Source organism: Numida meleagris, chromosome 1, assembly GCF_002078875.1.
Source record: "Numida meleagris isolate 19003 breed g44 Domestic line chromosome 1, NumMel1.0, whole genome shotgun sequence".
NCBI classification, from domain to species: domain Eukaryota; kingdom Metazoa; phylum Chordata; class Aves; order Galliformes; family Numididae; genus Numida; species Numida meleagris.
The window spans coordinates 115,956,455-115,980,425 of record NC_034409.1 but is presented as its reverse complement, the minus strand read 5'-3'; the positions used below and the strand labels follow the sequence as shown (position 1 = coordinate 115,980,425).

The 23,971-nt window shown below is 41.9% G+C and overlaps 1 protein-coding gene across 3 annotated transcripts; it reads left to right on the top strand.

Annotated features, from left to right (window-relative positions):
- On the top strand, positions 183 to 22,576 carry ZFX (zinc finger protein, X-linked). 3 transcript variants are annotated; one of them, XM_021408514.1, is made up of 8 exons: positions 186 to 650; positions 5,366 to 5,454; positions 5,915 to 6,481; positions 14,208 to 14,357; positions 14,556 to 14,699; positions 14,790 to 14,924; positions 17,233 to 17,373; positions 18,751 to 22,576. In XM_021408514.1, the coding sequence occupies exons 2-8, from the start codon at positions 5,394 to 5,396 to the stop codon at positions 19,935 to 19,937; spliced, it is 2,385 nt and encodes a 794-aa protein (XP_021264189.1). In that variant the 5' UTR covers positions 186 to 650; positions 5,366 to 5,393; the 3' UTR covers positions 19,938 to 22,576. The 3 variants fall into 3 exon arrangements, with proteins under 3 accessions (XP_021264199.1, XP_021264189.1, XP_021264182.1); XM_021408507.1 differs by having other exon boundaries at positions 186 to 5,454; XM_021408524.1 differs by lacking the exon at positions 14,208 to 14,357 and having other exon boundaries at positions 183 to 5,454.

Here is a 23,971-nt window from a genome sequence, read left to right as displayed (position 1 = left end):
TGCCCGCAGCAGGCCGCGGCACAGGCCCCGAGGAGGCCGCAGGTAGGCCGCGCTAGGGCTCCGGCACCAGAGCGGGCCGCAGGGCTCGGGCCGGCGTTTTCCGCGCGCCCGGAGCGGCCCTGGGCGGCGGGGGCGGCGGCGAGAGGGGGGCGGAAGCGGAGGGGGGCGGTTGTGGGCCCGGGGGGAGGCGGGCGAGGTCGGTGCCAGGCCCTGGGCCCGGCCGAAGGGGGTTCGGAGAGTGTGTGGAGGAGGAGACAAAATGGCGGCGCGCGGGGGGGGGAGGCGGAGGGCGCCGGGCGCCATCTTGAATTAATCGCTCGCCATAGCCCGTGCTTCGCTGCAGCCCGGCCGGGCCGGAGGGGGGAGCCCCTGGCCCCGCTCTGCGCGGCGCCGGGCCGCAGGCTCCGCAGAGGGACAGCCTGCCCACCCCGCCGCTCCCCCGCCTCTCCCTCATCCCCGCCTGGCAGCCAGCGAGTAGCAAGGGAGCTCGGCGCTTTCCGGCCCGCGGTGGCTTCCTGCGCTGCAGCGCTGGGGCTGCTAGCCTGCGTCCCGCCTGCCCGCGGCCTGGGTCGGGCCGGTTTTTGCGCAGCCAGCGCGGCGGTGGGAGGTTTTGCCCTCAGCGTCCTGCCCCGCCGCCAGCGAGGACGCAGGTGAGGAGGTGCAGTGTTCCTGGCCCTCTGGGTCCCCCTCGGTTGCGACCTCTTCTTCTCCAGCTTGACCGACCCCTCTGCTGCAGAGGTCTCCAGCACAGTGGAAAGTAGTTTCAGAGGGACGCCTGGGACTGGTTATATCCTTAATTTAGGTTTTGTTGAGCGTTAGCTTAGGTGTCACCTGGTGCTCCTCTGTGAAATCTGGAGAAGGCCTCTTTTGTAACCAGTTTCTGCAAATACTCACATCCCTGAACTACAACAAAAAGAAAAAAAAGACTTGTGTTGGTTTTTTTACGATACCACAATGAAAACAGCAGTGCTGATTCTCCTTCCAAAACTGAGGGAGATGCATAAAGAAATAAACAGCGAAATGATTACACTGTCACCTTTGTAACATTGTTTTTATTCCATTTATTCACCTGATAATGGTGGAGGTTATATCCAAGATAAGGATTAGGTGCTGCAGGAGTCTTGTTTTTAACCCTTTGTATGTGTGATTGAGAGTATGTGTGCACATGGCATTCTCCATAAATGGGTTACGTAGGGAGAGTTAGGACACTGCAGCAGTGGTGTAGGCTGAACCCACGGTGGTCTCATACCACCACGAAGCTTCAGACAGCTCAAGGCACCAATCCAGTTGGGACATACAAGGCATGCTGTTTTTTTAATGTGATGTAGCAAGGCACGATGGGGACGTGGTTGTGGTTGTACTCAAGTATTTTTAGTGTGGGCTGGGGCTGCTGGACAAGAATGGGAAATTTTGCTGTTCTTTGCTTTATTCTGGGATGAGTGAGGGTTTCACTGTGTGAGTATTCAGATCTTCTTGCCTCTGATCCCAGATGAACAGATAAACTGTTTTCTCCTTAGGAGTACATAAGAGTAGCTTGTGTATTTCCTTATCCTAAGGATGGCCTTTCCAAGTTCTCTCTTTTTTTTTTTCTTTACTTTCCTGCTCCCTCTTTTTTTAGCTTAAATACCGACCGTTTCCGTTGCATATTAAAGACTTTATAGAATTACTTTATTTCAAGTAACTCTACTTTTAAAGTTGCTCTCTCTTGACAGCTTGGTCATTTCTTCTTAGTTCATCTTGATTACCTTGCTAGGCCTATTAAGTCAAGGACTTGTGTGCGGCAAAACTATTTCATGTCTGCATTGCTTTTCTTGACTGGTTGTATTCAGGAAGAGGTTTATGGAAAAGACCGTATTTCGTTTGCAGAGTTTACTTAATTGCTTACAGCTTAATACTATTCATTCCACAAATACATATATTACTATTTGTCCTTTCACTTGAAAATATTGCCTTGACATTCATAAAACCAAAACCAGCCAAGTCTCTGAATAAATACATAAAAATCAATATGTAAGAACTACCTTTGCAGGTTGTGTTAGGTGTTTTTTAGGGTTGTATTAGTTCTAAATCTACATGATAACGATATACCCAAAACAAGTAAAAAATGTAGGTGTTCAGATCTTTGCAGAGATGAAAACCCATTGCTAAGCTGCCTAGGCTTTTCCTGTTCTAGTTAGAAGAGCTGTTCCCAAATTACTGGGTTTTGAGCAAAGAACCATATAGATTCAGCCACTGAGAAGGATAAAATGTTCTCTTTCTGGGCACCTGCTTCTCTTCAAGAGTTTTGGTTCCCAAACCAGAACTGGGAATGCTTCTGTCTGCTTCATTGCCAGAACCTGCTTCTGAGGTAAGTGTTGCTGGAATATTTTGAAAGAGCTAAGAGGAGTTTCTGCCCTTCTTGAAACCTTGCAGGAAGAACTATTGGAATTGCTTCTTAGCCTCAAGATAGAGTTTAGGGCGATTACCAAGGAATGTGAAGGTATTTTGGTGTGGTGCTTGCTGTTAGACACTTTGATATTTCTCACGTCACCGAAGAGTGGCCTTACCGCAGAGCTGCCGGTGGGTGCAGAACCACTGGGCATACCTTCCTTTGTGTGGTGAACCTAGGAGTGCTGTGCTGGTCCACTGATCAGATGAAGAGGAAACAGGAAGAAATACAGCATTTTCTCATCTGCTGCTTAGAAAGTTCAAACCCTGACATTCTTTCAGGATACTTTTAGGGATTTTTTTTTCCCGACCATGAACAAATGTGTTGATGCCTTTTGGACTGCAGATTTTGAATGAGGTGCCTTTAATGTTTTAAACAGTTTACTTAAATCCTGTTTTAGATGCCTGACTCCTCTTTTAATCCTTTTCCCACAGCACACATTTCTGCGTACAAGTGGGAGTCTGTGCCCTACTGGAGCACTTGTAAAGCCTCTATGGCCTTTCGCAGGTGTAGGAATTTGTGTACATGGATCTGTTGGCTGGATCTGGGTACAGAGTTCACTGTGGGAAACCTTATGTAGGAAGAAATTGAGAGAAAGTGCTTTTTTTTTTTCCTCCTTTGGATACCAAAGCATAAGTCTGTGTCCTTTTAAAGACGGAGTCTTGAAAACTCTGTTGCCTGGGAAGCTTCTCCAGTCAGTTTGTGTTGAACATGAGTCTTCATTTTGCAGAATGTTATGCCTCTGTAGGTGAAAACAGCTGGCTAATACAGAAGAGGCCATGCTGGAACGCAGAGCATGCATGCAATTGAAGGTTTGCTGGGCCGTCAGCACAGGTGGCTGTGTCTTTACAAAATTGCATCATCATGAACACCACAGAGACTCGCTGGTTTTAGCAGCTGTCACTGGGAATGTGGGCAGTGGTGAGAGCAGCAGTGAAGAGATGGTGTCGGTGGGCTGGCTCTAGAAGCTGGAACGTAGTGGTGGTGGACTCTAAGTCTCACAGGGAAGATGACAGACAAATGGAAGATGGAGAGCCTTACAGACACGGTGAAGAATTTGCGGAGAGGTCAGGATAGAGAAAGGAGGAGTACGTGCATGAATCATAAGCAGTGGGAATTTGTGGTGGTCAGGTGGGTGGTGAAAGCAGGAAATAGAGAAAAGGAGTGCCAGTTCCTCCAGTGGCTGGAGGTGAACTGACACTTCAAGCTCATTGGCTTCCAGATGATCAGAGGCCAGTATGTATGGTACTAAAGCCCACAAAAGCATAGTCATAAACAGCATTTTGGCTTTTCCCCAAGACCTGAACAGTGAGCACTAGCTTCTGATGGACATTGTCAGAGGAGGGAGGCCTTGAGTTTCCACCAACTCTAAATCCCTCTGCCTCCTCCCCCCAAAATCTCTAGAAAGTTGATACAATTTTGCTACAATTTATGAGTAGCATGGTTTTGTGCAAGTGTTGGGAGTGTACTATAGTTGTGAACTGGAAAGATTAAATGAGAAGGTAATGGACAATGTAAGTACCAAGATGCAAGAAGTTAGAGAAGAGTTCAGCAAGAGCTAAGCACCGAAAATGACAATAAAGATGACAACATGTTTAGGTGAAATTTGTAATGGATTGGCTAGGTATGTTGTGAAAGAAGTAAACGAATTTGGGCAGGAATAAATCTTTAGTAGATGATTGCATGAAAGCTTGTTTCTTCTCTTTTCTTGTTTCTCTGGCCTAGCAGGAGTTGATCACATCAGTCAAGCAATGTTTTGAAACAGAGCAAGAATAAGTATTTTCTACAAATAACTGTTGCAGCTTTGTGTTTTTATCCTCTTAAAGACTTATGTGTTAGTTGCCATAGTTTTGAAAAGGTGATGATTCTTATGGAAACCTTGGGCAGAATCTTAATGTTTTTTCTAGGCCTTTTGTGAAGGTAGCACTGAAGTTGGGAGATTCCTGTCACTGAAAATTGCTGAAGTCTGTGTTGTCCACTTACACAGAAACATTAGGCAGCATTCTGCTGCCTCTTGCTGGTTCAGTGCTTATAAAGCTAGTTGTCTTTAAGTGCAAGTTTGCATTAGATCACATTTTAACCAGCTAGGTTTGCCTTATCCTAATTGCAGTGCTTGTATGTGAAGAGAAAAAATCAGAGTGGGGTTTTGGATCTAGTTAGCATTTTGACTTTGTAGTATTGATTGGCTCTTTTGGTAAGAGTTGAAAGCATTGATGTGTTGAAGAAAAGCTGACATTCCATTGACAGAATTTGATATTTGGCAGTTTTTGAGAACTGGTGATATTTGAAATATAAAAGCAAATTGGTACATTGTCCTGTGGCAGGTGTATTCTAAATATTCACACATCTGAAGTTTGAAAACCCATGGTGTTGTACTGTGGAAGCAGTTTACATTGTTGATTTCAGTTTCTGAAATGGACTAAGAGTGACTTTCTCTTGACTGTCCAAGATTATGAACACAGGCGCATCAGAAGTGAAGTGTTTCAGATTGCTGGCTGCGTACCTTTAACTTCATCTTCTTGAGCTTTACTGATTTGAGAACAGTGTGTGCGCTGCCATCCAAGAAAGACTTGAATGTGAACTTTTTTTTTCCCCCAAGTAAGATTATAAGGAAATCATATTTCCTTATCACTTTATCACAGCTTTTTCTGTTTTCTCTGTATTTCTGGGTTTTTAATAATTGGCCTGGGATAGTCAGAGATTGCCCTCCTTGTACTGAGTTGTGGGTGTTTGGTGCTCTAGAGCAGTAGTTCTTGAATGCCAAGGGAACGTACTCTGAGTGATACCTGGGCTATCTTCAGGTCAAGAGATGTTCTCCATTCAGTTTCATATGCCCAGAATTTCAGCTTTTCCTGTGATGAGTATTGCACAGGCAGAGGCAATCTTCTTAGCATAATACTTATGACTTAAATAACCTTTCTTCTTTACCTTCTACAGACACTGTGACTGATGAGAGTTAAAGGCCATGGATGAAGATGGGCTTGAATTGCAGCCACATGAGCCAAATGCATTTTTTGATCCAACAGGTCTGTCAGGAGATAATATGTAAATAAGAATGTACATACCAGATGCTGTTGACTGCTTTTAGTTTATGCTGTCTTTGCTTAAAGGTGCTCTGGTTCATCAACGCTTTTGTAAAGAGCCATCACTTCAGATTTTCATCTGTTTTTGTTACTCAGAGCAGTACAAATGAGCTACTCTTCTGTGAAATAATAGTTATATGGATTGTTGAGGGAGATCCTAAAATCTGGTAACCTTTTGTTCATCATGTTGTTCATCTTAGTTATGTTACCATCTACTGAGGATTTGCTTTATCAGCTCCTGTATATCTGCCTGCCTGTTCTAATTGCTAATGAGCTGTTATGATGGTTTTGCTAAATGGCTGCATAGTGTAAACGCTGAAGTAAAATAGAAGTAATTTCAATATTAACAGCTTCATCTGAGTTAGTTTTACAATGTAAACGTTATTTTAATTGTATTTTTCAGGAGCTGATGCCACACATATGGATGGAGATCAGATTGTTGTGGAAGTACAGGAAACAGTATTTGTTTCAGATGTAGTTGACTCAGATATAACCGTGCATAATTTTGTTCCTGACGATCCAGATTCTGTAGTAATCCAAGATGTCATTGAGGATGTCGTTATCGAGGATGTTCAGTGTCCAGATATTATGGAGGAGCCAGATGTATCTGAAACTGTCATTATTCCTGAACAAGTGCTGGACACAGACGTGGCTGAAGAGGTTTCTTTGGCTCATTGCACTGTCCCAGATGATGTTCTGGCTTCAGACATAACAGCAGAAGCGATGTCTATACCGGAACATGTACTGACAAGTGAGTCAATGCATGTACCTGAAGTTGGACATGTAGAACATGTAGTTCATGATAACGTTGAAGAAGCAGATATTGTCACTGATACTCTGGGAACAGATGTTGTTTCTGAAGAAGTCTTGGTGGCAGACTGCGCATCGGAAGCAGTGATCGACGCCAATGGGATCCCTGTGGAACATCAAGACGAGAAGGGCAACTGTGAAGATTACCTGATGATTTCTCGTAAGTGTCTGAGTAAAGCCGTCAGAATTATTATGATACAGGCTTGAGTGATGCTCGAAATATCTGAGCAAAGGATTACAGCAGAACAAAAAACAGATTTTCTGTATTTAATGAAATGCAGGTCTCGCTAATGTGCTTAAATTGAGGTATCTTGAGGAATGTGTACCAGATAAAAATTCTGGTGAAAGTAATGGAGAGACTGACAAATGCATGACTGATTATAGATATGAACAATAGAGTAGGAATTCCAGTAAACTGTATGCCATATACTTAGTAAGAAGTGAAAGAAAATAAATGTGACGTTGTTTGGAAAACCATTTATGTACAGTTTACTAAGATTACCACCAAGCCAACAAGAAAATCAAAAACTTATTTAATGGAAAAGGGAGAGTCAGAATAGTGATTCTTGGACGCCTGAACAACAATTTGTACTTGTCCTTTTTATTTATTTCTTTTATTTTTGTGGAGGTCTCCCACTCCATTTACAGTTAGATACAAAAAACATTGTGTTTTTCTTTGCTTTTTAGGATGTGTCCTTTTCTTGATTAAGCAAGAGACAGAGGTGTGCAGCTAATTAAAAGAGCTCATAGCTGAGAAGCAGTTGTGAATATTAGTCTTCCATAGAAACAGTGGCACAGTCCATTTGATTCACATTTCAGAGGGCTTAGAAAGCGGGCAAACACAGCATATTATCAGTCCTTTTTCTACTATGAGGATATCCATTGGTGTGAAGTAGAGCCTGTTCTAAGTATGTTACCTGTTGCAGTGTTCACTCGGTGCAGCACCTAGGAACATTGAAGTATCACTATTGAACGTGCTTTTCATAGAAATAGAAAAGCTTCGTTAGGCTGATACATTTAATTGCAACTCCAGGCACTGCACTTCTGTCCAGCATTAAATAACTCTGTTGATGAAGCATGCTTTTTGCTATCCTTCAATTACCTTTTTTTTTTCCTTGTTTTTCTTTGGCTTTGGACACTTCTTTTGAAATGTATGATAATTTGTTTTAATTTTATATTCTGTGCTTTCGGATTTTAATGTTGCTTCTCCTTACCTAGGATCACTGCATTTCTTAATTTATCATCTCTTGAGTTCCTTGAGTAACCTTGTGCAGCCATGTTTTGAATTTATATGAGGTACAGTTAATTCTCTATTATCTGGGAAAACAATGGAATGGGATAATGCAATATATGGATAACAGGAAATATTGTAAAACTAAGCTGCAGGAACAGCCTGCGGTGAAGTAGAGAGAGGAGGGATCAGGAATGCTGCTCCCTGAAATCTTATGTATCCAAACTGATAAATGCTCTCTGTACAGTATGCTGCATATAGAGCTTTTCAGTTCTGGTCCCCACTTAAGTCAGATGAAAGCAAGCTCGGGTGCTTCTGCAGCTGCAGCATAGTTAGGCAACAAAGTGGATAACCCACTCATGGAATTGAGACCGGACTGTAAGGGCTCTGCTGGTGATCCTAATGTGTTTCTTATCCTTCCAAATGCTGTCGCTCCTGCTTCTCTGCTCACCCTTCCCTTGCAGGTTAGCATCCTGCAGCTTGGTCAGCAGTGAAACCTCTGAGGCTGGTGTCACAGGAACACTTGGCAAACCGTCGTCTGCATTTGTTTAAGGGGGAGGGGTAGATAGAGAAGTCTACCATTCGGTCGTTGCTGGTGTAGCCTTGTAGAGGGATGAGGATTGAAATGCCGTGTTGTGTGATCCCTAAAATACCTGACCAGCTGGGAAGCCTTTTAGATGTGGGTGTTGTCAGCAGTTGGTACCTGACAGAGGACAGGAATCTGATTGTTGTGCTGAGATAGCCTCCATTTTCAGTCACATGCTTCTGTGTATGAATTTCTATGCTTTGATACATTATTTAGTATTAAGCTCCTCTTTATTGTCTTGCAAAGTAGTTTCTTTAGACTCAGAACCTTAAATAAGGCTGCAGTTAAAACGTTTGCTTTTATTACCAAATGCGCATCTTCTTTATTTGTGTTTAAAATGTTAAATATGCACTGCAGTTCATTTTAAAGGGAAGTTCCCTATTACCACCTACTGTGTGTAAAGCCTGCACAACGAGTTCTTCTGGTTGCGAAGTCAGAGGCTAGTGCTTTCCCGTCAAGTAAAGGCAATCTTTCCAAATAGTTTCTTCGTTGTGTGGAAAACATTATCTGAATTCATTTCCATTTTTTTTTTTTGCATCAGCAGTTATGCGTGTTTATTGATCTTTTCTGTTGACTATCTCAGTTCTTCAGCTGTAGGTGGTTTTTAAAAGGAAGTAAAGTCAGCTCTGGTTTTTATTTTTTCATCTTAACCTGTAAGCTGATGCTTGATTCTGGCAAACCTCCTTGAGTGTCTGGGGTTGATGCTGGAATATCATTTTGTCAGCCATTACAACAGCCAAATGTGGCTGCTTCCCAGAGCTGGGAGGTAGATACTGTTCAGGATGGTTTTGCCCATCTTCTTTTATCTGGCTGTTTGCAAAGCAGGTGGTGACGCTTTGGGTTCTTTCTGTGGCCATAGGTTTCACAGTCTGTTTTCTTGACAGAAAATCGTAGACCAAACCTTTTTTGCTATCTTTTTCCTATCTTTTGGCTTTCTTGAAATGTTTGCATTCTTGTTCCTGAGGAGCTGAGCCTACACAGATTTTTTTCAAGTAAGATAATTTCTTCACTTTTATCCTGAAAATACTGGTTTCAGAATGACTAATGTGTGTGTACTTAAATGTTGTGTCTCTGCCTTCTTTCTTGGTTTCACACTGTTCGATATCGTCAGTGAGTGTAGTCCCTGTGGGTTCCATTGCGTGACTTTTCTTCAATAAACTCAGTTTTTCATTTCCAAGATAGTGTTCCTTGGTACGGCTACTACTATCACTTGCTGATTGATATACACACCTTTTTTTCTTGGATACTTTGCCCTCAAGCTTCCTTTTTTTGGTCTGTGGTAGATTTGGGACACGGGAGGACTGAGTCAGGTTTATGTTCATTCATCAGGGAATGCAAACTGCTACTAATTAGTAGCTTGAAAAGGATTCAGTTAAACAGATCAATCAGTTCTTCTTTCATATAAAGCTTAACAAGCCAGTTAATGGGGATTGCCCATCAAGTTTGATCAGGAAAGGATAAATTATGTTGTGACTTACACCACTCCACATTGTTTGGTAGTGAATCTGAAGGCATGTAAAATCTTCTTGCATAAAACAGTATTGGTGAGATAGATAGTAGTTAGCAAAACCAAGAAAAAGCAGCACTCGCTGACAAAGGAGAGTTGTACTGTATGAAGGAAGCTAAGGTTTTTGCTTGTTTGATTTTTGTTTTTAACAGTTTGGCAAAGTAAGATGCATGACTTTGTAGTCTGGTATTCTTGTGTTTACTTGCAATAAAAACAGTGAGGCACCAAGGAGGTTTAGTCAGTGGAGTGTGGGGAGAGGGAAGGGTCACCTCACAAAGTTTAAGTTGGGCTTATAGAAAGTTAAATGATGCTTCCAAGTGCAAGAAATACATCATGTCCATCCATATCCTTTGGCCGAGTTAGATGCATCATGCCTGTTGTACCTGAACTAACGTATTTCATTACAGGAGTCAGAATCCAGGGTACTCAAAGAGATACAATGACTGCTACTTTTCTTGTTCTAGAGGAAACATATCTGTTCTCATCCACGAATAACATGCTTAGGTTGAAAGGAATGGATCTTATACACAAAAGTGTAACGTTCCTGCCTTCACTGCTGCCATACTGTAGTTGACTTCTGCCATACAGTAGACTTATAATCAAGAAAACAAAATGTTTTCATTTGCTCTTCTGGTGTAACTGGTGTAAATAGGAACCCCCCTCCCCACCTATTTTCCCTTGAGGCTCTTAAAGGTGCAGGAAATACTTTTTCTTTCTGCGAGGGAAAACTTGTTGCTGAGTGTTCTGCTTAGCCTTCAGATAGGGCCCCAGCAGTTGTTGCAGACGGGCTGCTCAGGAGGTCACCGTGAGAGGTGAGGGAGAGGAGAGTTCCCTCCGTCTGCGTGATGCCTCGGAGCTCTCTCTGTTTTGTGGTCTGGGGAGCAGAACCAGAAGGGTGAGTGAGAGTTAGATGCCTAGGAAGTGCTCCTTGATTGCTGCCCTGAGGGGAGCTTCAGACTCTTAAGGGTATGCTGTTGCTCATGTGTAATGGGAAGGCATTGAAATGAAAATAGAGCAGATTTCTCTTTTCCCACAGGTTAGGAAACCTACTTCGCCATTAAAGAAATAACTGGATGGTAAAAATAACTTCAGTGGGCTAGGAATTCTTTGTTATCAAGGGAAGTACAAGTGAAATGTTTGTACCACAGATAACTGAACAGTCTGTCTGGGGAATGCAGCGTGCTTTTAATTATTTCAGAAAAAGCTAGAGAGTAAACAGTGTCCTTTCTCATTAAGGATGGGTAAATAGGGTAGTTTCTGTTGTGTATTGGAATAACAATTGTCTTGGTTTTTTTTTCCTAGCATGTGACTTAAGTTTACTAACAACCCACTGTGTCTACTTGAAAAGAAATGGTCTCTTTATATGCTAAACTGATCATTTTAAGGTTGGTCAGCGTGGCTTTTTTGGTGTCTTTTGTAATTTCAAAGAGGAATATTTAAGAAATTACTGGTTGTGCATGGATGAGATAGGTGTGTGTTGAATGAAAAATTTGAATATGATCAGAGTTCTAGTTTCGAACGTTGACCAGTCAAGTATTTATGAATATGACTACTTGCTTCTGATTGTGAGACCGAGATATGTGGCAAACGTGGAAACATAAGGGAAGCGTTAAATAGAAATCAGATTTCATAAATGCTACCAGAGCATTAAAGAATCAGTGTAGATAAATGCTTCTATATATTCACAGGACAAAATACTGTGAAAGTGGAGCTTTGTGTGATAGATACTCCCTTCTCTTTTGCCTTGTTTCTCTCTTCTTATCTTCTATTCCTTTTTCTTTCCATGCTCCTTTTCTTCATGTTACCTGTTTGTTACTATACTGCAAATACTATTACTTTTTCAAGTCTTTCAGGGACTTAGTGCTTCACTTCTTACCATCTGTCGGAATGATTTTTTTTTTCCCTTTTGTATGAGAAAAGTTGGCCTAGTACTTCTACAAATCAATTTCATTACGTTTGAATGGTGCTGTTAAAGAATATTTTGATTGAGAAACGTGGGACTGTTCAGCGTGGAGAAGACTGAGGGGATCTTATCAATGCTTATCGATATCTAAAGGACAAGTGTCAAGAGGATGGGGCTGGGCTTTTTTTCAGTGATGCCCAGTGACAGTACAAGAGGCAGTGGGCACAAACTGGAATGCACGAAGTTGTGTCTGAACACGAGGAAGTACTTCGTTACTGTGTGGGTGACAGAACACTGGAACAGGCTGCCCAGGGAGGTGGTGGAGTCTCCTCTGGAGATGCTCCAGTGCTGCCTGGAAACTTTCCTGTGCAGTCTGCTGTAGGAAACCTGCTTTAGCAAGGGCTTGGACTAGGTGATCTCCAGAGGTCCCTTCCAAACCATATAGTTCTGTGGTTTCAAAGATACTGTTGGATATAGAGGGAAGTAAGGGATAAACAAACCAGGTAGTGTGTAAGGAGCTTTATTTTAATCATGTTGTTTAAACATGCTTTTGAACGTTGGAGAATTTACTTCAAAGAATAAATAGAGTGTATTTTTAAGATCCAGAATTCTTCTGTTGTGTAAACGTTATCAATGGATACTTCTATACGTACTCTGTTTTTGCTGAAAGGAACCAACCTGTTCCATACAGCGCTTGTAGGTTGTTCTCTTTAATTGCTTCAGCCATGATTTTCCTTCCTTGAGTCTGTTCCAGCATCAGTTGAACTTGGCAGCAGACTTCCTCTTTGGCTTCAGCGGTGTAAAATCAGTCTACGCTGATTTGAAAGCCTTCCAAGTACACGTGCGTGACACTAGTAACAGCCAAGTTAAAGGAGAGCAACTGCACGTATCTAAAGTCTTCATTTGTCAGAGTTCCACTGAAGTTGGATGTTTCATGCATATGCCAAAGAATTTAAAGAAGTCCACTCAGTAACTGAGTGCATGTACTGTAGAGCTACATTGTTGCTTTGAATCACATTAACATCTTACCCTTTCTACTTCTGAAATGCTTTGAGGTTCAGCTGCAGGATGTTACGTTGTCCCTTGCCATCATTTTTTAAAATACTGTGCTACTTGAAAGATACTGTAGAATTGTCACAGATCCTGAACTTGGAATAAGAGCATTAAGAATTTTTTCTGCTGCTGTTCTTCTGAGGAGAGAGAGAGAGAGAAACTAATTTGTTTTGGTTCATACATGTAGCTTTATTCATATTTCTTTTTGAATAGCGGTGCCTTGTTGAGAAATCGTACTTAAATACCGACATGTTTGATACACAAGACAGAATGCATGCTACTTTTATCTAACATAAAGGGCAGTTCATCCACTTCCTGGCAGGAGAGCAACAGTAATGATCTTCTGAGCTTGTATCTTTTATTTTAAGTAGGTCTTCAAGTAGAGAGAAGATTTGCAGTTACTGATTCGTGATGTAGTTAGAGGGTAGTTTTGTGAGCGCCAGTGAAATGAGCACACTGTGTTAAAAGTTCTTATGTGCTAGGCACAGCAGCTAAAAATGCTGCAGCAGTTATTAGACAGTTCTTAAGCTTCTTTTTAGTATACATCTTATGCCTTCGTGTTATGAATCAAAGCTACACGTGGCTCTGAGGGAGCCGTATCTGCCTTTAAAAGTAGTTAACAGTGAAGTCACCAATTTCAAAGGCGTGTTGTCACGCGAAGAATTCTTAAATAATCTCAACACCGTGAGAAAGTTGTGGAGCTTTTGGAACTGGAAGATTGCGTAGAGCTTTTGAAATACTGGATTTGATTTTGTTAGCGCATATTTAGCATTTTTTTCTTGAACACCCATGCTTGGTAAAGTAAGGTGGTGTGTGTGTGTATGTGCCCGTGTAGAGTGTGTCTTAAAAGTCAGAAATATGTTCCTTAGAAAACTGGCTGCTTGCCATGTTTGTGTGGGAGGGCCAGGCAAGTTACGGCAGTTCGTACTGGAGCTGTGTGTCAGCTCACTGCTGGGAGGGAGAGGATAAAATTTGAGATGATAGTCAGGAGAATTGATAGGGCCATGGTATAAAACCCAGTGCGGGTCCCCTCTGGTAATGGTGCTATGAGTTGGATATGTTCACCGGTGCTGCAGTGTGACGGCGGTGCTTTGAAACTGTGAGTGGATGAGAAAAGGTGCAGCAGAAAGAGCAGTAATAACAGCACCTTGCAAGAAAGCAGGCTGAATTGGCAGAAATAGTATCGCTTTCATTAGAGTCAAGCAGCAAATAATATTTTGGAAAACAGATGGTTAACAGCTTATTAGATACGAAGGGGAAAGCAGCTGAAACTGAGAATAAGTAAAATTACACCACAGAGTAAGTACTAACGTGCTGTTCCTTGCTACCACCATCTTGCTGCAGATCACTGTTTCCCTAGTGGTGTTGCCTGGTGTGGTGCTCATGCTTCTAGGCATGCAACACTCTTGCACTTCCCCCTTAACTAGAAGATATGGCTTGAATTTGTTTGTTTATTGACACTGATTTCAAGGGTATGAAAAAAGAATATGTATGGGTAGGTTATTTTTCACAATGTAATTTTAAACCGCTTCCAAATTTGAGAAATAAAATTTTTCATAAGTCTGTCTGTATATGGCTGGATAATTTTAATAACTTGTTTTTGTAGTGGATGATGCTGGTAAGATAGAACATGAAGGTTCTGCTGAAATTACCATGGAAGCAGAGTCAGAAAGTGGATCTTGTAAAGTGGATGGCATTTGTCCAGAAGTCATCAAGGTCTATATATTCAAAGCAGACCCTGGAGAAGATGATTTAGGTAAAACATGCTCATTTTAGAATACTCCAACCTGACATGTGAAATTGTGCATAATTAGAGACGATGGTTTCTCTCAAGTCATCTGTAAGGAGCTGTGGGCCTAAATGTGAAAGGGTTGCAAACTTTCAGTTTTCTGCAGTTTAGAGTAGAATTTGAACAAAACATATTAAAATATTTTGTCCTGATCTTCCTAATTAGGGGGCACGGTAGACGTTGTGGAGAGCGAGCCAGAAAATGATCACGCAGTTGGCTTACTTGATCAAAATAGCAGTATTCGTATTCCAAGGGAGAAAATGGTTTACATGACTGTAAATGATTCTCAGCACGAAGACGAAGATTTAAGTAAGTAGGTGGCTTTCATTTGGGAACAGGGATTTTCACTTTCAGCAGCGCAGTTCTTATTAATTTTTTCTTGATTTCTGTTTCTCTTAGATGTTGCAGAAATAGCCGATGAGGTTTATATGGAAGTGATAGTAGGAGAGGAAGATGCAGCAGTCACCCATGAACAGCAAATTGATGACAATGAAATTAAAACTTTCATGCCAATAGCATGGGCAGCTGCTTATGGTAAGTAATGTTCACAGAATTCTTCCTGGTGACACTACAAGAAAATACTGGCTTTGTTTTTGGAGGGCAGTGGAGTGTCTGTGCTTTTGTGCTTGTTTTTAAAGCTTTAGTCTAAGAATGGTTTCTGAGCATAATGAGCCTTAAAAAGAGAAGAAGAGAGAAGCTGTAGAACAGGCTTCTTTCTGTTCCTATTTTGTCAGACCTTTTCCTTCATGGTGTTGTGATGTGGAAGGGGAAGTGCAGAACCTTTCAGTTGAAAAATTGCATCTCAAGTACATTTGTCTTTCCCAGTTTTAGTACACAAGTAAGCATTGATTGGGAATAGGACTTTGAATATTTTTGTTTAGGGAGAAAAAGGCAGATGGGAATATGTAGGATTCAGCGTAACCACGAAGAGCAACTCTGGCCTCTAGCTTGATTTAAGTGTTTTCTAGAAGGAACGTATAAATATGTGATTTCACAAATGGAAATAACTAATTAACAAAAAAGATGCTGGAGGGATACATCCTAAAATTATAACAGAACCTTGAGAATATTTATTGATTAGTATCTGAGCACCAGCTGGTGCTTAAACTGATTTCCAAAACTTACATAGGCTGGTAGAGCAAAATCTTGTCTTAGCAATTTTTCTTTATTGCTCCCATCTTCCTCCTGAACATACTTTGAATAAACGAGGCAGAAGGAATGGTGGAGAGAGGACAAAACTTAGGTTGTGTGTCTGCATGTTGTGAATTTTGGTGGTGGTGTCAGTAAACTACTGACAGGGAAGTGCTGAGAATGCAACACAGGGCTGGAATCGTGGATGTAAGTCAAGGGAGAGCAAGATTTCAGGGAGCAGAGTGTGGTGAAAAGTGCTTAGGGGGTGGATGGTAACACACCCAGAGACTTAGCTTTGGCTAAGTATTGTTGAGCATAGTTTCAGTGCAGAGCAAAGAACAGAAGTCAGGTTGAGTGGGAATTCAAAATGAAATTAAGTGAACTCAAGAGAACAGCTGTAGACAGAACATTCAGTGATTGTGAAGGAGGAGGATAACATTGAGCAGACTGCTAAGAACACAGAGATAGAATTTAAAGTGGCGTTAAGAACATAGGAAACAGTGGAGCAATTGTGTCATCAGCAGTAAGCAACCTAATGTGCAACTTGAGAGGTGGTGGTGAAGGGAAGAAATAGTGAAGCATAAAGGCATGAGAATGGTGGAGGTTTGTCATTTGCACTTCTCGGAGCTCTTCTCCACTTCAGGAGCTATTAAAAGTTGACAACACATGGAGCCTTACAATGGCAAATCTGTTTTCTTGCTCTATCTTAGCAAAGCCCTGTTCCTCTATGTTTTACATTCCAAAAGTTCTAGACTTTTATTCCAGTATTAGAAAATGTTTAAGGCCTTTTCTTTTTTTGTGTTACCATGTAGAAGGACTCTTCATACACCTATTGCAAATTGTACTTTGTATGTGTCAGATGTGACATTTTCAACGTTTACATCACTTGCCATGTTTGCTGTTCACTTGAGCTAGCATATAGATCAGAATCTTCAGATTCTGCCCATGTCTGTTATTGGTTCCGATTCTTTTTGCATTCAAGCATGAATATTCATTCACAGCACTCTACAAAGAGAACAGCTATTGAGCATCTTATGCTGTCCCCAACTTTGGTCTTTCTGTCTTGTTTGCGTGCTGTTCTTTGAAACACAAAGCTCTGAGAGGCAAAGGTTGTTTTCTTTGTGTTACGCGTGCTCTTTGTTCTTCGTAGGAGTAGCCTGTGTTAAAATACAGGTGTGCAAAGAGCATGTAGTGTACTCCACGTGTAAGTTTATGGGCTGTTCAGAACGATTGGCTGATCACAGTTCCTGTTTTGAAACCTAGTTTGGGGGGAACTTCAGTGAGGTGAATTCAGATGCCCAGAAATGAATGAGAGCACATGAGGATGTATTTCAGGGCTGCTGAAGACTATCAGGCACAGTAAATATTGTGACCTGTTTTTGTTTATCGATGTTAAGCATTTGGGGTGTGATTAGTAGTCAGAGAAATGCAAAAAACGTGCACTTAAACTCGTTGTAAATGGAAAACTCTGTACTCCTGTAAAATTAGTTCTATGGAGCCAAGGCTTCCAGGTTCATAACATAGTACCAAACATAATTCACAAGTTACATACAGAGCAGTTTTTTAACTCATCCTGTATGGTAGAAGGGTTTAATTAAATGTCAAAACAATCCTTTATCTTTTTTTTTTTTTAAATTAGCATTATAGAGTTTGTTGCTCAAATAATCTGCGGCGTGGTGTCAGGAGGTAACTTTTAAACTTGCTTTGTTAGGTAATAATAACGATGGCATTGAAAGTCGGAATGGCACTGCAAGTGCTCTTTTGCACATAGATGAATCAGCGGGACTTGGGAGACTGGCAAAGCAAAAACCAAAGAAGAAAAGGAGACCTGAGTCCAGGCAGTATCAAACAGGTGAGTAGTGGCTGTCTGCGTGCTTGCCCGTGAACAAATGCTTTGCTGATAGGGTGTGTAATACCTTTTAAAGAAGAGTATTTAGAGAATTGTTTTGTTGGCAATGCTTCTAGATCATGGAAACGTGCACATTTTCTTTTGAAGGTTTTTAATGAAACAGTATGATAGCACAAAGTTAAAAAAAAAACAAACTGTGAACTTCACTTTCTTCGCTGATTTTAATGTGTGTTGGAAGTAACTTTTTTTAAAGATAAGGTTAGATAGATAAACAGTACTCCGTAATAGTACTTTAAAAAAAACCTTTTTGTCTTCATTGAAATGATACAGAACAATACACTTCATTATACCAGCTCAGTTAGTGACTGGAAAATATGAACATTGTATTTTGTATTAGATAGCTTTAACTCAGTGCCCTTTTCTGTTTTAATTGTGAAATAAATTGCCTGAACATTCATTCCAGTGTTCTTACTTGCATCTGTAAGAACAAATACGCTGTTTTGGTGGTATTTGGTTTCTGCTACTACTGTGTTACGTTTTGAAGGGTTTATTTGGTCTGATAAAGTTGAAAAAGCACACGACTTTTCTTTTCTTTCTAGCCCTGCCTTAAATTATATGAAAAGTTTCTTTCCAAATCCTAACTTATCCGTAGGAGTTCTGTTTTGTCTAGCTCTGAATAAGTAAACCCAGCAAGTCTTAATTTTCAAGTTGGCTTTGTCTATTTCCAGTTACATTCTCAGTTCTCCTAAAACATTTTTGAACAAGAGAGCTTTTTAGCATGCCTAGACAAATTCAGGATAAACAAATCAGGCTGATGGATCAGAGTAGACAAGTCCCAAAGCTTTGAGGAGTCTCTGAATGAAACGTGTTCTCATTGATCCCTGCTTTGTACCTCTTTAGATTGTAACTGACAGATGGCACAAGAAGGAGGTGTTAGTTTGGGGACACATGAATTGTAGTCAATGACAGGTGACTGAACTGCCAAATCTGCAGATTCATGGAAGGTCAAAGAAGACGGTGTGCTAGGCTTACTGTAGAATACTAAACGAGCTGCCTGCTGCTCTTTGCACTGGTATTGGCTTTTGTGTGTGTTCAGTGCATGACCTCAGAATTACTTGAGCTGATAAACAGTTGGATGATGCTTTGGTTGCCTCCATCCAAAATCAGTATTTCCTTTCTCCTGATGATGATAATAATAGATGAAAATGCTCATTCTCTCCGTTTCTTCTACTTAGCCCAGTAACAAGCTCGGTTGTTACGTAGGAAAGCCCGTGTGGCTGACTCGATCTTACTCAGCGATTCAGCTTAGTGTTAAGGTTGAAATAAAGAAATGGACTGAAGTATAGAGTTGTTGAAAGGGTTTTCTTTGTTGTTTTTCAGCAATAATCATTGGCCCTGATGGTCATCCACTGACAGTCTATCCCTGCATGATTTGTGGAAAGAAATTTAAATCTAGAGGTTTCTTGAAAAGGCACATGAAAAACCACCCGGAGCACCTTCTTACTAAGAAAAAGTACAGATGCACAGACTGCGATTACACTACGAATAAAAAAATAAGTTTACATAACCACTTGGAGAGTCATAAGCTGACCAACAAAACAGAAAAGCTTATTGAGCGTGATGAGTGTGGGAAAAGCTTCTCTCACGCGGGAGCGTTATTTGCGCACAAGATGGTGCACAGGGACAAAGGAGTGAATAAAATGCACAAGTGCAAATTCTGCGACTATGAGACAGCAGAGCAAGGATTGCTAAGTCATCACCTTTTAGCTGTCCACAGCAAGAACTTTCCTCATATTTGCGTGGAGTGTGGCAAGGGATTTCGTCATCCGTCGGAGCTCAAGAAGCACATGCGAATCCACACTGGTGAAAAACCGTACCAGTGCCAATATTGTGAATACCGATCTGCCGACTCTTCCAACTTGAAAACTCACGTAAAGACTAAGCATAGCAAGGAAACGTCGTCCAAGTGCGACATTTGTTTCCAGACTTTTTCAGATACCAAAGAGCTACAGCAGCATACGCTTATGCATCAAGAAAGCAAAACGCATCAGTGTTTGCATTGTGACCATAAGAGCTCAAACTCGAGTGATCTGAAACGACACATAATTTCGGTCCACACAAAAGACTATCCCCATAAGTGTGATATGTGTGATAAAGGCTTTCACCGGCCTTCGGAACTGAAAAAACACGTGGCGGCTCACAAGGGTAAAAAATTACACCAATGCAGACATTGTGACTTTAAGATTGCAGATCCGTTTATTCTGAGTCGCCACATACTCTCAGTTCACACAAAGGATCTTCCATTCAGGTGCAAGAGATGTAGGAAGGGCTTTAGGCAACAAAACGAGCTGAAAAAACACATGAAAACACACAGTGGCAGGAAAGTTTATCAATGTGAGTACTGTGAGTATAGCACTACAGACGCCTCAGGCTTCAAACGGCATGTTATTTCCATTCATACAAAAGACTACCCTCACCGATGTGAGTATTGCAAGAAGGGTTTCCGAAGGCCTTCAGAGAAGAACCAGCACATTATGCGGCATCATAAAGATGTTGGGCTGCCTTAAAGTCTCTGTCACAGACTTACGGCTGGAATCGCAAAGGAATTTTGCCTTTCGGGCAGTTAGCTTATTTTAAAGCCAATCACCTGCGATCACACACACGTACAAAAAAAAACAAAAAAACAACAAAAAAAAAACCACACAAAAAAAACCCCCATACTGTGCATTTGATTTGTTGCTGTATAAAAATAGGATTATCGCTTCTAGTTGACTTTTATACCTTTTGTTCAATAGCGTGTTCTGAATTCTATTCAGTTTGTTTAATAAATGAAGAAAAGATGGCAACAATAAAGTTGCATTTAATAAAGTAAACCCTGTCTCTTAATGAATTTTTCAACCGTAATAGTTTAAGTATATTTATCTTACTGACCTCGTTGATACTCACAGTGTCCATGTTAATGCAGTTTTGTTGTGAATTTGAAAAATATGAAATTTCTCATGCTAAAATTGTCAGAGGTGTGTATGAAATGGGGAATTGTAACGCTAAAGTCACTAGGGCCCACCTGATTGTCTTGTTCTGACTATACAGACTTTGTGGCAAGTTAACTGTGTTACCTTTAAGGAGTTACACGTCTAACTTCATTGCGGGAAAACTCTTCTGCGTTTTTAATTCAGGTTTCAAAGGTAAAATTTTAAAATGGTTTGGGGCATTTTTTTTTTTTTATCTTTGACAAACTTACAAGTATGCTCAAACATGTTTATTGTTCTGTGCTTCTTTGTCTCGGGAAGGTTTTGCTTGTTACAGAGGAGTTGGTTTTTCCTTTCAATTTACTGCTGACTTGGTATTGGAAACACGAAATACTGTTGTTCCATTTGCAGAGTTAATAGATCGCAACTGTCTGTACGTGCCGGTAAATGTACCTCAGTTGTAATGGCTTTATGTGTATTAGCATTTCTTTGGAAGAACAGTGTGTGGTTCGAGTCACGTTTCTATTCTGAGTTGACTTAGAATAAAATTTAAGACCAAGAGGTGCCTCGATTTTGGAAATGAGATGCTGACATTGAGAGCTTCAGAGGGGTCGGAACGGGGCAGTTGTGTTGATAAGGAGTAGAGGTGTTTTCATGTAGATACCCTTCATCAGAAGAATAACTTAGGAAAGGAGCAGAACTGTTTCTAAATCAAATGTTTCTCCTGAGCCATTAGCAGCTGTGTTGAGCTGCTGTTTATTAATGAGTACGGCATCCAGAATTAACCCAGTTCTTGTGATCTGTTGATAAACAGCCGGGAGAACATTACAATTGTTATATGCAATTTTGCCACCTGAAGACTATTACAAAGTACTGCTGTATCATTTGCTAATTGCAGAGTAAATAAATGTACGAAGCGTGAAGTCATGTACGTTAACAACAACTGTTGGGCAAAAACAGAAAAAAGGATTTAATTATATGCCAGATTTTAGGGCCCGGGCCCCCTCCCCTTTCTCAAATCCCCCTGAAGCTGCCAGCTGACTGCGCATTGCAGAATTTCGACCCGATTCGGATAGATTCGGAACCAACCATTCACTAATGGCAAAGATTGACGGCCCGTCCCAGCGCTTTCCCTTGTTTGTGGGCAGGTGAGCGTCCTGTTAAACAGGAATTTCAGTAACCATTTCGAATTTGGGGCCATAAAGGGACAAAGGTTTCCTCTCAGACGTGTACCTTCTAAACATTCTGTGTTTGGTTTTGTTACCGAGCCCTTGTGCTTCACTGTCAGCTTCAGTACTTCTGTTTCATTAACTTCGCTGATTTGGGAGAGCCTAAAGCCACGTCCCTGCCTTGTACAGCACTGCTGCTTTGGATGCTGCCTAGCAGTGCCCCCAGACTTGTGCGGCGTGCCGTGCCATGCCGTGCGTCCCGGCACCCTCAGTGCGTGGTGCTGCTCCACGCCTCCACTGAAATCCTGGCTGCACTCAGTGGATTTTCTCTGTGGCCGCAGCTGTCCGCCCACCGCCTCCGGATTGCCAAATCAGATGTGTTAAAACACAGCGGAGGTTCTCCACGCGCGTCTTACAGAGTTCCCTTCTCCAGCTTCCCCCCCCCCCCCCCCCCCCCCCCCCCCCGCCTTAACGTTCAGGCATTTTCTAACTGGAAACCTGAGAAGTGTACAAAATCTGCGTAAATTCCCATAGGATTTTAGCCATTTTTGACTTTATTTTTTTTAAATAAGCTGAAAGACAAAGAACACAATTTTACACGTTTTCTTTCTCTTACGTAGCCTGGAATCATACACACACTTTTTTTTTTTTAAAGCACAATGTTGAAACTTTTTTTTTTTTTAAATAATTGAGGGTTTGGTCAAGTGGATTTTGTAAAATGTATTTGTCTGTATAAAGAGAAAATGAAAATATAGTTATTGTTAATGTACTGACATTAGTTACAGGTTAGTTTTAATTCTTAAATAATTTGCTTAGCAAATGCTATGAATGGATGTTTCAGTTTAATGTTTAAAAAGGTACAGATTTTTACAAGGACATAATATAAATTATTGTTCTGTAGAAAATACCCTGTTAAATATTGTATACGTCCTTCCCTCTGTACACTTTGTAAAAAAGACAAAAGAAAAAAACAAAGTACATAGAATCATATAGGGATGTGTGACATTATTGTAACTGTGTACTTGATAATAACGTGAAAAAATAAAATTCAAAGTATTTTCCTGTTAACGAATGTTCGGTCTATTTGATGCCGGTACCGAGACTTGAGTGTTCTGAGGGATGCATTTCTCTTGAGACCTAATGCGCTTCAGCTTGTTTCTCTACTCCCCATAATAAACTGTGTTTCCCAGTGCCTATTCTGGTGCGTGAGCCCTGGTGCTGGTAGCTCTGCTTGATGCCCTCTCCCTTGCCCTGTGCTGAAGCTCCTGGCTGGGTCTCTGTGTTGTGCAGCCCGTGCCCCGGCTCGTCAGCCTGCTGCTGCTTAGGGCTGCCACTGAGCGGTGGCAGGGTCAGAGGGGGCTTGTGGCTGCCAAAATGGGCCCTCCCACTGCTCCGTCAATGCTTAGGCTCAATTGAATTAAACAGTGTAACCTGATGGCATCCGACTGCCCCCATTAACCCGATCGCAGAGCTGCTGCGGAGTGCCGCTGCCCTCCTGACCTGTGTGAAACAGGAGGAGGTGAAGCGTGGCTGCTGGCTGGCCCAGGTGCCTTCAGGATGTGCTTGCTCTCATCTGGTGCCTTGAGGAAATGCTTGCTTGTTCACTCCTGATCTTGGTGTGTTGTACAGCGAGGCCTGCGTGGGGCAACTCTTCGTATTACAAAGCTGTGGCTCAGCTGCCCGCCATCTGCTTTTCCTGTTTTCTCCATCCTCCCATGCTCCTCAGCCGCTTATTGTGGAGCCAGCAACACTCAGGGCGCTGCAGAACCCCCGCATTTGTGGCTGCTGGGAGGAAGAGGCAGGAGCAGTTGCTGCTTCTCGCACATGCGGACTGGCAAACCCTTCCCTCCTTTCATTTGTTCAGCTGTGAAAGCCTGGCTGCTTGGCGGCCAGCCTGCCGGAGCTCCCCTGGGCGAGGTGCCCAGAGCCGCGCCAGCAGCAGGGCAGGCAGCAAAGCCGGGTGCCAGTCAAGGCTTCCTTGAAAGCTTTACTTGCCATCGGAAAGGCTAATTAGGAAAACACGAAGCCAGCCGACAGGTCACCGTGTTTCGCTGCCTTATTAAAGGTAGTAATTAGAATGAAAATATGTATAATTAATAGGAAACAATATGTAAACAATTACGACGGGTGGAGAACTGGTGAAGGTGTGGCTGACTGGATGTTGGTAAGCAATGGGGCAGCAGCAAGGTCTGGAGTGAGGGACTGGAAGCACAGGTGCTTCATGCTGAGAGCGGGTCAGGGACAACACAGTGTACCGCTATTTCAGGCATTCTCTGGAATTACTGAGGAACTCTGCACATCTGGAAAAGCGTTACCACTGAACTGAAGGCAAAACTTGGTATGCCATCTTGGCATGAGCCCAGGCAAAAAAAGACGGTAACGTGGCCCTGATTTCCCTCTCGCACCCCATGAATCGAGAACATTGTTAAGGCCAGTACCGCTAAGGCAGCGTTAGGAAAACTG